This window comes from Ranitomeya variabilis, chromosome 5 (genome assembly GCF_051348905.1).
Source record: "Ranitomeya variabilis isolate aRanVar5 chromosome 5, aRanVar5.hap1, whole genome shotgun sequence".
Taxonomy (NCBI): Eukaryota; Metazoa; Chordata; class Amphibia; order Anura; family Dendrobatidae; genus Ranitomeya; species Ranitomeya variabilis.
In genome coordinates this window covers 233,713,772-233,728,788 of record NC_135236.1, presented here as the reverse complement: position 1 = coordinate 233,728,788, position 15,017 = coordinate 233,713,772, and the positions used below count along the sequence as shown (strand labels likewise).

At 43.9% G+C, this 15,017-nt stretch overlaps 1 protein-coding gene across 5 annotated transcripts in view; it reads left to right on the top strand.

The window, feature by feature from the left end:
• APBA2 (amyloid beta precursor protein binding family A member 2) overlaps positions 1–15,017 on the top strand; it is a 706,148-nt gene that overhangs the window by 488,673 nt on the left and 202,458 nt on the right. For 3 of the 5 annotated variants that reach the window (XM_077263902.1, XM_077263901.1, XM_077263903.1), the window contains 2 exons: positions 4,785–4,930; positions 8,289–8,324. In XM_077263902.1, coding sequence (XP_077120017.1) covers positions 4,785–4,930; positions 8,289–8,324 — 182 coding nt within the window. The remainder of the gene's footprint in view (positions 1–4,784; positions 4,931–8,288; positions 8,325–15,017) is intronic. The other 2 variants (XM_077263904.1, XM_077263905.1) reach the window with 1 other exon arrangement.

Here is a 15,017-nt window from a genome sequence, read left to right as displayed (position 1 = left end):
CTAAACCTAATCCCAACCACACCCTTAACCCCAACCACACCCCTAACCCCAACACACCTTTAACCCTAATCCCAACCCTAACCACACCCCTAACTCCAACACACCCCTAACCCTAATCCCAACCATAACCCTAACCACACCCCTAACCCTGACACACCCCTAACCCTAATCCCAACCGTAAATGTAATCCAAACCCTAACCCTAGCCCCAACCCTAACCCTGGCCCTAAACCTAGCCCTAACCCTAGCCCTGATCCTAACCCTAGCCCTAATACTAGCCCTAACCTTAACCCTAAATGGAAAATGGAAATAAATACATTTTTTACATTTTTTTATTTTTCCCTAACTAAGGGGGTGATTAAGAGGGGTTTGATTTACTATTTATAGAGGGTTTTTTAGCGGATTTTTATGATTGGCAGCCGTCACACACTAATAGACGCTTTTTATTGCAAAAAATATTTTTTGCGTTACCACATTTTGAGAGCTATACTTTTTCCATATTTTGGTCCACAGAGTCATGTGAGGTCTTGTTTTTTGTGGGACGAGTTGATGTTTTTATTGGTAACATTTTCGGGCACGTGACATTTTTTGATCGCTTTTTATTCTGATTTTTTGAGGCAGAATGACCAAAAACCAGCTATTCATGAATTTCTTTTGGGGGCGTTTATACCGTTTCGCATTTGGTAAAATGGATAAAGCAGTTTTATTCTTTGGGTCAGTACGATTACAGCGATAGCTCATTTATATCTTTTTTTATGTTTTGGCGCTTTTATACGATAAAAACTATTTTATAGAAAAAAATATTATTTTTGCATCGCTTTAGTCTGAGGACTATAACTTTTTTACTTTTTTGCTGATGATGCTGTATGGCAGCTCGTTTTTTGCGGGACAAGATGACGTTTTCAGCGGTACCATGGTTATTTATATCCGTCCTTTTGATCGCGTGTTATTCCACTTTTTGTTCGCCAGTATGATAATAAAGCTTTGTTTTTTGCCTCTTTTTTTTTTTTTTCGGTGTTCACTGAAGGGGTTAACTAGTGGGGGACAGTTTTATAGGTCGGGTCGTTACGGGCGATACTAAATATGTGTACTTTTATTGTTTCTTTTAATTTAGATAAAGAAATGTATTTATGGGAACAATATATATATATTTTTTTCAATTTAGGAATGTTTTTTAAATTTTTTTACACATCTGAATATTTTTTTTTTTAAGATTGCTGATCTGACACTTTGCAATGCACTGTGTCAGATCCGCAATCTGACGTGCAGGGCTGCAGTCTTACCAGCGCTTGCTCTGAGCAGGCGCTGGTAAGCCACCTCCCTGCAGGGTCTAAGGTAAGCCCACAGGGAGCCCCCTCCCTGCGCGATGATTACTTATGCCCCCGAAACACTGCAATCATGTTTGATCGCAGTGTGCCAGGGGTTAATGTGCCAGATGTCAGCTGCGATAGTCAGGGGGGAGCGCGGCCGATCGCTATGACATACTATCCCGTCGGTGGGCATACGGCCCACCCCACCTCGACGGGATAGTATGTTACATTTCAGAAAGGGGTTAAAGTAGAGTAAAAGTGTGACACCATTGTTCTCAGCAGTGATCTGTGAGTCAGAGATGCTTCCAGTAGTCTTCACCATGCTGTTCTTCTACCATTCAGCACTTATCCTATCTATTTAAACATTTTCTTTTTGTAGGGTCTGCTGGAAAAGTTCTGGGTTTTTCCATTGTCTCCCATTACACTCGTTACTCGAAACGAGCATGCGAGCATTAGGAATTGCTCAGTTTGAGAAATGAGCACCCGAGCATTTTAGTGCTCGCTCATCTCTAGTAACTACTTATGACAAGAATAATCCCATGTATGATCCTAAACGGCTCTGGAACACAAATATTCTAAATGTAACTAAACCTTTGATTTTTTAGTTTTCACATTTCATTTTCCTATTGATTAAAATCAAATAAGTTGGGATCCAGGTCCTGAGACCTCCACTTATCACTCAAAACCCCCTCTGAGATGTGCAGCTCAGGAGACAGGAGCACACTGATCTTGCCACTCAGTATGATACAATAGGAGGCCTATGCTTTCTATGGGATCCCTACCATGCTCAGCTAGACGACATGCGCTCCTGACTATTGAGCTGCCTATCTCTTGCAGGGTTTTTTAGGTATCAGTGGGGGTCCCTACTGATGTGCGTATAATGATTAGGGCAACGAAAGTTAAAAAAAGAATAAAAAAATGTCAAAGTTGTAGTTACAATAAAAGTAAAATGCCCATGGTCTTGTCTTTCCTAATTTATCATTGTACAACATTAACCCCTTTCTGACCTCGGACGGGATAGTACGTCCGAGGTCAGAACCCCCGCTTTGATGCGGGCTCCGGCGGTGAACCCGCATCAAAGCCGGGACATGTCAGCTGTTTTGAACAGCTGACATGTGCCCGCAATAGCGGCAGGTGAAATCGCGATTCATCCGCCGCTATTAACTAGTTAAATGCCACTGTCAAACGCAGACAGCGGCATTTAACCGGCGCTTCCGACCAGGCGGCCGGAAATGAGTGCATCGCCGACCCCCGTCACATGATCGGGGGTCAGTGATGCTTCTGCATTGTAACCATAGAGGTCCTTGAGACCTCTATGGTTACTGATCGCCGGTAGCTGTGAACGCCACCCTGTGGTCGGCGCTCACAGCACACCTGCATTTCTGCTGCATAGCAGCGATCTTATGATCGCTGCTATGTAGCAGAGGCGATCGTGCTGTGCCAGCTTCTAGCCTCCTATGGAGGCTATTGAAGCATGGCAAAAGTTAAAAAAAAAAAGTAAAAAAAAATGTGAAAAAAATAAAAAAAATATAAAAGTTTAAATCACCCCCCTTTCGCCCCATTCAAAATAAATCAATAAAAAAAATCAAACCTACACATATTTGGTATCGCTGCATTCAGAATCGCCCGATCTAACCTGATCGCTAAAAGGCATAGCGAGAAAAAAATTTGAAACGCCAGAATTATGTTTTTTTGGTCACCGCGGCATTGCATTAAAATGCAATAACGGGCGATCAAAAGAACATATCTGCACTGAAATGGTATCATTAAAAACACCAGCTCGTATCGCAAAAAATAAACCCTCAACCGACCCCAGATCATGAAAAATGGAGACACTACGGGTATCTGAAAATGGCGCAATTTTTTTTTTTTTTAGCAAAGTTTGGAATTTTTTTTCACCACTTAGATAAAAAATAACCTAGTCATGTTAGGTGTCTATGAACTCATAATGACCTGGAGAATCATATTGGCAGGTCAGTTTTAGCATTTAGTGAACCTAGCAAAAAAGCCAAGCAAAAAACAAGTGTGGGACTGCACTTTTTTTGCGATTTCACCCCACTTGGAATTTTTTTCCCGTTTTCTAGTACACGACATGGTAAAACCAATGCTGTTGTTCAAAAGTACAACTCGTCCCGCAAAAAATAAGCCCTCACATGGCCAAATTGACGGAAAAATAAAAAAGTTATGGCTCTGGGAAGGAGGGGAGCGAAAAACGAACACGGAAAAATGGAAAATCCCAAGGTCATGAAGGGGTTTTAATGAATGGACGTGTTACTGTGAATACTATTAATAGAAAAAAATCTGTCGGGTAATTTATAGGACATTCACTATGTACCAGCTGCTGTATAGGCAAATAAATATGCATTGTTCTCGGGCAGATACAGACATGGGAAGCTGGAAAAATATGCATTTATTCAATGTACCATGCATTTGTACAGGCTGACAGTTGGGATCCATGCACTTGGCATTGTTGCATGCACAACTTTTATATGATGAAAATTTGTGGTCCTGGGTTCAGATAAGGCCTCACTCACATGAGCATATAACACGGCCAAGTGCTATGCAATGTTTGATCTGATAGCACTCGGCCCAATGTTGTACTATGGGGTAGGGCTGATCTGCAGTTCTTTTTCTCATGCTGATTCGGCATGCTGAGTGGCTGCGAGACTCACCTCACCTGCACACATACAAGTCTGTGTGTGAGACATCTGTCATCCGAGAGCATTGCGATTACCGCGGACACAGGAAATGGAGGAGATGGAGAAATTACTTTCTCCCTCTCTTCTGCACCTGTGCTGAGATTCCCTCGTGAGAAGATTGGAGCACAGAGCACTGACACTTGGGTGTACAATGTATCACGTTTCTAAAGAACACTGAACACATGTTTTTGCCAAACCGAACTTGCAGGCAGCCACACGGGCCAAATGAACCGGTGACCAAGCGGAAAAATGTGCCAGTGCATTTCTGGCCTCATTTTATCATGTATGCTGGGAAAAACCTCAGATGTGTAATGGCATCTATGTAATAGATATATTAGAATTTAAAGGTCATATCCATTAAAGGATGACACAGCCTATGGGCGACGGATGCCAGCGGTAGGCACCTGTCACAGTCAGCAGCTGCCCATCGGCTATTATGGCATCTATTTTACAGATATGCAGGCAATAGCTTTTGAAAAGCGCACGACAGGTCAGATACATTTTAATGCATGCATGTGATAAGTTTTTTACTTTTTTGCCTAGTGGTATATGAAAAAATATATAATTATAATATAAACAATAACATAAAAATATATTACCAAAAAAATAAAAATATATAGTAAAGGATCATCAGAAAACACATTTTTATACAGTAAATTTATATTTATATATATATTTTAAATATAGCGAAATAATCCAATAATGCAATCTTATTATTTACTGTATTATTTCCACATTTGTAGACTGTGCTAACCAACTGGTACCTCTTGTTTCAGTACCTGGCCCTTGTGAACCAGAGGATCTCATTGATGGAATCATCTTTGCAGCCAATTTCTTGGGCTCCACACAGCTGTTGTCAGAACGAAATCCATCGAAAAATATCAGAATGATGCAAGCCCAAGAAGCTGTGAGCCGCGTGAAGGTGAGGGCTCTAGAAAACCTCCACATTTAATGAGTTGTTGAGCAATATCACAGGTTATACATCATGGTGTAATCACATAATCTGGTTTGCTCACGTGTTTGTCCCAGTATTTCACCATTGAAAATTGTATTTTTTAGAATCATCCCATTGTGTATTCAGGTTTTCCAACCTTATCCAAAAATCAACATTTTTTCAACTTTATAAAGATAGATGAATATTAGGAGCAATATGTATGTATGTATAGCTCAGATATAGATCAGATATTAGAACATTAGCAATATTGCCTGTGAACTGTAAAATAGCAATAATTAGAGCACAATCATTAAAGGAATCTGTCAAAGCGTTTTGCTACAGTATATATTCAAATGGCAGCATGATGTAGGGATAGAGACCCTGATTCCAGTGATGTATCACATACTGGGCTGTTTTGTTTCAGTTTTGATAAAATCACTGTTTTCTTTGCTGCTGATCTGTCAGTTTTTCTGGCTGCTGGGCTCTATATAACCCCACCCACACCACTGATTGGCAGCTTTCTGTGTACACTGCATAGGCAGAAAAATACTAATCAATGGGGGGGGGTAGGATTACACAGAGCAGGAGGACTACATGAACTGAGACAACTAATCTCCTAGTGATAATCTCCTGCTGATTAAACACTGATTTTATTGAAGTATCCAACCTAATAAGTGATAGATTACTGGAATCAGAGTCTTTTCCCCACCTAATGCTGTCCTCAGATTACATAGCAAAAACCTGCTGACATATTCCCTTTAATATTTTTACAAACACACTATGGTTGGTATATATTTACTGTGATCGGATCTTATTTAAGTGAATGGAGCTGATCTGCAGTTCTACATGGTGGCCGCTAACTATTGCGCAGAGTTGTGCTGTTCAGCTCCATTCATTGTTTATCTGACCACCATTGGTGCTAATAGCTGATGGGTGCCAGTTGTCATACACCCACCAATCTGATATAGATATTAGGCGCCCCGTCAATACTTTTTAAATTACTTCAGATTGTAAAGATATAGTTAAACTTATTTTAGGTTAACCCCTTCACCTCCTTGCAATTTTTCATTTTTGCCCTTTCATCTTTTGCTCCTCTTCTTCCAAGAGCCATAACGTTTTTACTTTTCCATCAATATAGCCACCTGAAGGCTTTTTTTTTGCGGGGTGAGTTGTGCTTTTGAATGACATCATTGATTTTTACCATATAGTGTGTACTGGAAAACAGGAAAATAAACTCTGTGTGGTGAAATTACAAAAAAAAAGTGCAATTCCACAAATGTTTTTTTTTTATGTATCATGTTCAGTAAATGCTAAAACTGGCCTGCCATTATGATTCTCCAGGTCACTATGAGTTCGCAGATACCAAAGATGTAAAGGTTTTATTTCATTTAAGTGGTGAAGAAATTTGTAAGAAAAAAAAATTGTCTCTATTTTTCATGATCTGGAGTTGGATCAGGGCTCATGTTTTGCTCCCTGATCTGACGCTTTTATTGATTCCAATTTAGGGTAGATACAATGTTTTGATCGCCTGTTATTGCATTGTATTGCAGTGTTGCGACGGCCAAAAATAACGAATTCTGGCTTTTCGGTTTTTGATCTCGTTTCACCGTTTACCAATCAGATTAATTTACTTTATATTTTGATAGTTTGGACATTTCTGAACGCAGCGATACCAAATATGTGCATTTTTTTTTTCATTAGGGCAAAAGGAGGGGGTGATTTGAACTTGTGTTTTGTATTTTTATTATTTTTTAAACTTTTTTTTTTACTTTTTACTGCCTTAAATAGTTCCCCTAGGAAACTTGAAGCTGCGATCGTAGGATCACCTGTGCTACACATAGCAGGACTTCAGCACTACTATGTATAGCAGAAATCATGATCTCCTGTGAACGCCGGCCATTCACAATGACCGGCACAGGTGTCTTCTGCAGACCCCTGGCTGTCATGGCAACCCATCAGCACCCTCGATCATGTGATGGGCGGGACTTGTGATGCGCTTCAGTCTGGTGCTTGTTAAATGCCGCTGTCAGTGATTGATAGTGGCATTCAACTGATTAACAGCCGCATGTTGATTTTGGATCCATCCGCGGCTGTTAGAGGCACATGAGAGCTGATCAGGTCAGCCAGCTGTCATGTGCAGGGATACATGCGGGCTCAGTGCCGGAGCCGGCATCAAAGGCAAGGACACGACCTTGGCTTTACCTATATGTCATAGGTTGTGAAGGGGTTAAATTCTTTAGGACAACAGCTCTGTAGCCTTTATAGTTCAGATCAATTATGCAAATACGCTTGAAAGTAGGTGTTTATCGGATGTTTTCTGGGTCTGCCTGTGTGTTTTTCACGGTAGATCTTAAAACTATAATGTGAGTGTGAATTTAAATGATGGGTGATATGTGAATCCTATAGCAATTTCATTAATAAGTTGGAAGGGGAGCTGAAATGAAATATATATGACACTGGTTCATTCGGCCTTAATTTACTATTTTGAGTTCAATTCTTCTGATTTTTAAAGGGAACCTGTCACCTGAATTTGGCGGGACCAGTTTTGGGTCATATGGGCGGGGTTTTCGGGTGTTTGATTCACCCTTTCCTTACCCGCTGGCTACATGCTGGCTGCAATATTGGATTGAAGTTCATTCTCTGTCCTCCGGAGTACACACCTGCGCAAGGCAAGGCAAGGCAATCTTGCCTTGCGCTGGTGTGTACTCCGGAGGACAGAGAATGAACTTCAATCCAATATTGCGGCCAGCATGCAGCCAGCAGGTAAGGAAAGGGTGAATCAAACACCCAAAAACCCCGCCCATATGACCCAATACCGGTCCCGCCAAATTCAGGTGACAGGTTCCCTTTAAGAAAAATGCTTTTTTTTTCATTTTCAGAAATAGGCAATGTGCACACGTCAGGATTTTGTCAGGATTTTGTCAGGATTTTTCCTCAGGATTTGTAGCCAAAACCAGGAGTGGAACAATTAGAGGAAAAGTATAATAGAAACATATGCTCCACTTCTGCATTTATCACCCACTCCTGGTTTTGGCTTACAAATACTGATGTAAAATACTGACCAAATCCTGATGCAATCCTGAACGTGGACACATAGCCATAAAGCTGTTATGCAGCTGACTTGATGATTGACCATGTGATTACATTACACTAATATTAATCTTGTATTATGCCATATAAAGGATGTAAAGTAGCTCTATTCTAGTACTAGTGCATTTGTAGCGTCACGACAGCTGGTTGGCATGTGGGTCTCAGAATTGTACGCTAATAGATGACTCTTTTCTCTGTTTTTCTCTGTGTGATCGCACTCCTCTATCTTCTCTGTCACGTGCTGTCGTCTACACAGAGGATGCAGAAGGCTGCTAAAATCAAGAAAAAAGCGGTGTGTGGAATGTTTAATGTTTTACTGACATCCATTTCATTTTCTTTTTTCATTCTTTTAGCATCCAAACCATTTTATCCAGATTTTTATCTTGTAACTGATCATATGGTTAAAGGGCATGGGCACCTTTCAAGGCATTTTTTTTACTTAAATGTATGTTGTTGTTTTTTGTCTAAAAAGCATTTTTATGTTTTCTTTGCAAATTTTGGACTTTCTGTCCTGTTATGACTTGCTGTAAATGTAATACATAGCCAATTTCTCTCAGTCACCGATGAATCTTAGCCCATTCCTCGTGGTCAGTGGTCTCTAGTCCACGAATATTCTTGGGTTCTCAAGAGAGGGACCCAAAAAGGTAAGGCTACTTTCACACTGGCGTTAACTGCATAATGTCGCAATGCATCGTTTTGCCGAAAAAACGCATCCTGCAAAAGTGCTTGCAGGATGCGTTTTTTCTGCATTGACTAACATTAGCGATGCATTTGCGACGCAATGACACACGTCGCAACCGTCGTGCGACGGTTGCGCCGTGCTGTGGCGAACCTTCGGGAGCAAAAAATGTTACATGTAACGTTTTTCTCTGTCCCCCATGACGGCACCACGGAGAGAGGGGATCCGCCCACCAAGGACAGGAAACCTACAGATAAAAAGGCGGTACCTCTCTCCCGCATCAGTTTGGTTTCCTGTCCTTGATGGGGAACATACAGCAGATTCTCACCTGGATCGTCGTGGATTCCGGGGCCAGTCAGACCGGTACAGGCAGCGGGGGTTCCCTGCCTCGGCTGGGCTGGGCCACCCGAAGCGCCACCGCTGGGACCAGCGTGTCTTTAGGGTGTGCGGGGAGCGGCAACAGCAGCGTGGTCGCTCCCAGAAGGTCACCGCATGTGACCATTTTTGGCATAGAAAACCCGCTTTACCACCGTGAGGGGCCCCTCCAAGGGTGGAGCGCGGCGCGGAGACACGCGCCTTAGCAGCATCAGGAAGCCGGCCGGCTTCCTGCAAGGTAAATGCGCACGCGCGGGTACTGCACTAGCATGCCGGCTGGGCGGCGCTAGGAATGCTGAGTACGGCGTTGCATGCCGGGTAATGCGCGTGCGCACAACTCAGGTGCGCAGGGCATGATGGTCCCAAAGGGGGCGGAGTCAGGAACATGCGGCACGGCCAGGTTATTTAGGGGAGAATGCCTTACTGTCCGGTGCTCTAATGGAGTCCGGTCAGCACTCCCCTAGCGCTATGAGTGACCCAGAAGCGCCGGATTCTCCGGCACAGCTGTCACAGCAACCACAGCCGTCACACCTACAGCAGCAGCAGCAACAGAAACGCCGACAGCAGGGGAAGGGAGCCCCTCACGTTCAGCGGCGTGGAGCAGGAGCACGGTCAGGATCCCAGCACAGTAAAAATTCTAGTGCTGCATCCGCATCAAAAGAGCATCCGTTAATCGATATGGATCATCCACAGCCGGTACTGAGGGTACATCAGGTGGTGAGTGATCTCCGTGAATGCTCCGGCTAATAGAGCCTACCTTTTTTCTCTTGCTTGTTTTAGGGAAGAAAGTGTTCAGGGAAGTCCAAACACAGGATCTGCGCACTTTGTAAAGAAGACTTACCTGCCTCATGGGAAAAGAGATTGTGTAAATCCTGTATGGAGGAAACACTTTGTGAAGGGTTTCCAGGGTTCGCCACAGAACTCAAAACTCTAATTAAAACTCAGGTGGAGATACCTTTAAATCTCTCCAGGAGGGTAAAAAACGTAAAAAAAGGACGCATACTACCACGTCCCCATTCACAGAGACTTCCAAAAATTCCTCAGGGTGGCGATCGAAATAGAAGGGATGGTAAAGCATTTTCAGTTTACAGCCCTCCCGTTCGGCCTCACAATAGCCCCACGGGTATTCACCAAATTAATAGCGGAAGTCATGGCAGACCTGAGAAAACAAAACACCCTAATCGTCCCATACCTGGACGATTTCCTGATAATAGGCGACTCTCCCCAACATTGCAAAAACCAACTGGGGATGGTTATGGACTCTTTGGAAAACTTGGGGTGGCTCCTGAATCTAAAGAAGTACAGACTAATACCGAATCAGATTCAGGAATACCTGGGAATCACGCTGGATTCCATCTCCCAGGAATGTCGCCTACCCCAAGAAAAAATCCAAAAGATGGTAGGGTTAGTGTCCCGGGCAAGGGATCTCCCCTCTATATCGCTTCGAGAGGCAATGTCTCTCCTCGGGTCCATGACAGCTTGCATTTCTGCCGTCCAATGGGCCCAGTCACATACAAGGGAACTGCAATGGCAAATATTAGCAGAAGAAATTTCCCTGAAGGGAAATTTAGAAAGTCAGTTCACCTTCTCGTCAAACACAATTCTCTCACTAGATTGGTGGACAGAAGACAGCAATCTGGGCCGCGGTATACCATGGGTAATCCCAGTGTCAAAGGTGGTAACCACAGACGCAAGTCCCATCGGCTGGGGGGCTCACCTACATGATCTAGTGGTTCAGGGGACATGGTCAGACGACTTAAAAGAAGCATCCTCCAACATGAAAGAATTGCTGGCAGTAAAATTCGCTCTTACAAAATTCCTAAAACCCCTTCGCTCACATCATGTAAGATTGTTTTCAGACAACAGGGTGGTAGTGGCCTACATAAACCATCAGGGGGGAACCCACTCTCAACCACTGATGGAAGTGACACATTCAATCTTGCAGATGGCCGAGAACAATTTAGCATCCTTGACGGCACTTCACATAAAAGGGGTGGACAATTTCAAGGCAGACTACCTAAGTCGGGTCTGCCTAAAACAGGGGGAATGGGAACTGAACCCATCCATATTCAATCAGATAACGGAGATGTGGGGAACTCCGACAATAGATCTCTTCACAAACAACCTAAATCGGAAGGTGACCACCTTTTGTTCAATAAACCCAGCAGGGAACCCGGTGGCGCTGGATGCTTTCCTGATTCCTTGGAAGCACAAACTGGCTTATGCGTTTCCCCCTATCACACTGATACCAGCGGTTCTGAGGAAGATAAGGGAGGACAGCGCCCGGGTGATATTGATTGCCCCTTTCTGGCCGAAGAGAACTTGGTTTTCCTGGGCCAGAAGGATGTCCATAACAGACCCTTGGGTACTCCCAGACCTACCCAATCTCCTATTCCAGGGACCAGTATCACACCCGCAGGTAGCGAGGTTACACATGACAGCTTGGAATTTGAGAGGGGGTTACTGATAGAAAAAGGCTTTTCTCAAGGGTTAGTATCAACCCTCTTAAAAAGTAGAAAATTAACAACTACTAAACAGTCTGGTAAAATCTGGAAAAAATTCCTCTCTTCCTCAGGTGCTAAGGTCTCCCTCTCAAATCGGTATTAGAATTTTTGCAAAATGGGCTGGAAAAAGGCCTAGCCACTAATACACTGAAGGTTCATATTGCCGCACTTGGGGCACTGTTTAATTACAATCTAGCAAAGAATCGTTGGGTTTCCAGATTCGTTAAGGCGGCAGAAAGATCTAGACCTCTACCCTTACGTAGAGCCTCACAGTGGGACTTAAATCTAGTTCTCACAGCCCTTACCAAAACCCCCTTTGAGCCCTTAAAAGAGCTCCCCTTTAAGATTCTATCCTTCAAAACCTCCCTTTTGGTAGCCCTCACTTCAGCCCGAAGAATTAGTGACATACAGGCCTTGTCAGCCGGGCCACCCTTCACGCAAATATTGGAGGACAGGGTGGTATTAAAAACTGATCCGGCATATTTATCAAAAGTGGCCTCCCGGTTCCATAGGTCCCAAGAGATCTCCCTTCCCTCCTTCTGTCCTAACCCTAAGAACGAGTGGGAAAAATCACTACACACATTGGATGTTAGAAGGTGTCTCATCCATTACCTGGAGGCTACTAGGGAGTGTAGGGAGGATAGATCTCTTTTTGTGTGTTTTCAGGGCCCTCGGAAAGGCAAAAAGGCCTCCAAGGGTACATTGGCAAGATGGATCAGAGATGCCATCAACCTCGCGTATTCCTCAAGCGGGATGCCAGCCCCAGAGGAAGTTAAAGCTCATTCAACTAGGGCGATGGCGGCCTCCTGGGCAGAGAGAGCCGGAGCAACAATAGACCAGATATGTAGAGCTGCTACTTGGTCTTCACCCTCAACTTTCTTTAAGCACTATCGGTTGGACTTAACTTCTTCTTCAGACCTTACCTTTGGTAGAAGGGTTCTGGAAGCGATAGTCCCTCCCTAATGTACAGTCTCTGCAATTCTCTCTGTGGTGCCGTCATGGGGGACAGAGAAAATAGTAGTTACTCACCGATAATGGTGTTTCTCTGAGCCCATGACTGCACCCGTACATTCCCTCCCTCACGCGTGGGTGTGCACATTCTTATAATGTTTAGTTATGTATATAATCTTTAAGCACACGGTATCTTTATTAAGGTTTAGTAATGTTGAAACATTTGTAATCATTAACCTGATATTCTCTTCATGCTCTGTAAACAAACTGATGCGGGAGAGAGGTACCGCCTTTTTATCTGTAGGTTTCCTGTCCTTGGTGGGCGGATCCCCTCTCTCCGAGGTGCCGTCATGGGCTCAGAGAAACACCGTTATCGGTGAGTACCTACTATTTTTGCTCCCGACGGTCCGCTTTTTCCGACCGTGCATGCGCAGCCGGAACTCCGCCCCCACCTCCCCGCACTTCCCTGCACCTCACAATGGGGCAGCGGATGCGCTGGAAAAATGCATCCGCTGCCCCCGTTGTGCGGCGGAGACAACGCTAGCGTCGGTGACCTCGGCCCGATGCACCGCGACGGGCCGAGCCCGATGCTAGTGTGAAAGTAGCCTAAGAGAAGAGATCATTGCCTTGTACAAGCAGGCAAAAGTATACAAAGTCATAACAAAGGCATTGAATGTTCCTAGATGTACAATGGAAGCAGAGTTCACCAGTTCAAAGTTAAAACTACACTGGCTAAACTGGGTTAGCACGGTGGCTCAGTGGTTATCACTAGGGTTGAGCGAAACGGATCGTTCATTTTCATAAGTCGCCGACATTTGGTAAAGTCGGCGTCTCATGAAACCCGACCCGATCCCTGTGTGGGGTCGGCCATGCGGTATGCGATCTTGGCGCCAAAGTCGCGTTTCGTATGACGCGTGTAGCGCCATTTTTTCAGCCAATGAAGGAGCGTGGGCAGAGTGATGACATAGGGGTTAGGGTGTGCACGCCTATCATCATTTTATCGCTTGTGCGCACTAGCGATTTGGAATGTGTAAAACGAAATTTTCTGTGCTGGGACGGAGGGGGGAGAGAGAGAGAGAGAGAGAGAGAGGGAGAGGGAGGGAGAGGGAGAGAAAAAAGCAAAAACAAAAAAACCCATTGACGTGCATAGGGTTTCGTGTTCCGGCCGATCCTCGACTTTGCGCAGTAATCGTCCGATTTCGCCCGACTCGACTTTTCCAACAGTCGGGTTTCGCGAAACATGACTCGACCCTAAAAAAGTCAAGGTCGCTCAACCCTAGTTATCACTGCTATTTTGCAGCAATGGGATCTTAGGTTCAAACCCACCAAGGGCAACACCTGGAGTTTGTATGTTCTCCCCGTGGGTTTCCTCCAGATTTTCTGGATTCCTCCCACACTCCAAATACATAATGATAGGGAATTTAGATTGTGAGTCCCAATAGGGTCAGTGATGATAATGTCTATAAAGCGCTGTGAAATTATTGCCGCTATATAAGCAAGTAAAACAAATAAATACTATCTAAAAAGAATGAGTAAACTACAGTAATACCTTGAGTTAGGCCGGGATCACACATGCGAGAAATACATCCGAGTCTCGCATGGTAATACCTGGCATTGCCGCCGTCACTCAGGAGCGGAGAGTGCGGCCGCATGTATTGCTATGCGGCCGCACTCTCCGCTCCAGAGAGACGGTGGCAATGCCGGGTATTACCATGCGAGACTCGGACGTATTTCTTGCATGTGTGATCCCGGCCTTAGGCTATGTTCACACTTTGCGGTTTTTGCTGCGGATCCGCAGCGGATTTGACGCTGCGGATCCGCAGCAGTTTTCCATGCAGGGTACAGTACAATGTTACCCTATGGAAAACAAAAACCGCTGTGCCCACATTGCGGAAAATCCCTTTAAAAACCGCGCGGAATTCCTGCGGAAAAAAAGAAGGAGCATGTCACTTCTTTCTGCGGATTCCGCAGCGGTTTTCAACATGCACCAATAGGAAAGTGCTGTTGAAAACCCGCAGAGGAATCCGCAGAAGAAAACGCAGGAAAATCCGCAGTGAAAACCGCAGCGGATTTTGCACTGCGGTTTTTTCAAATCCGCTGCGGAAAAATCCGCAGCAAAATCTGCAAAGTGTTAACAAGCCCTGACAAATTTAATTCATTCTGTGACTGAGCACTTAGCACAATTTTGCTCGTATATCAAATTAAATTTTCCCATTGAAATCCTATTCCAGCCCCCCAAAAACCACAACAATTTTTTTTTCATTAGGTGTTTTTAAAAAAGAAAAATAAGAAAAAAATAACTTTGTTAACAAGAAATACAGTAATGTGCATGAAAAACTGTTAAACATGTAATAAACTACTGTACTTTTTTATTTATTTATTTTTTATATTTTTATTTTTTTTAATGCAGTAACTTCCATTAATCATCTTATTCACTGACTTTTGCCTTTTTAGCTACACTTTCCTCGCTTTTATA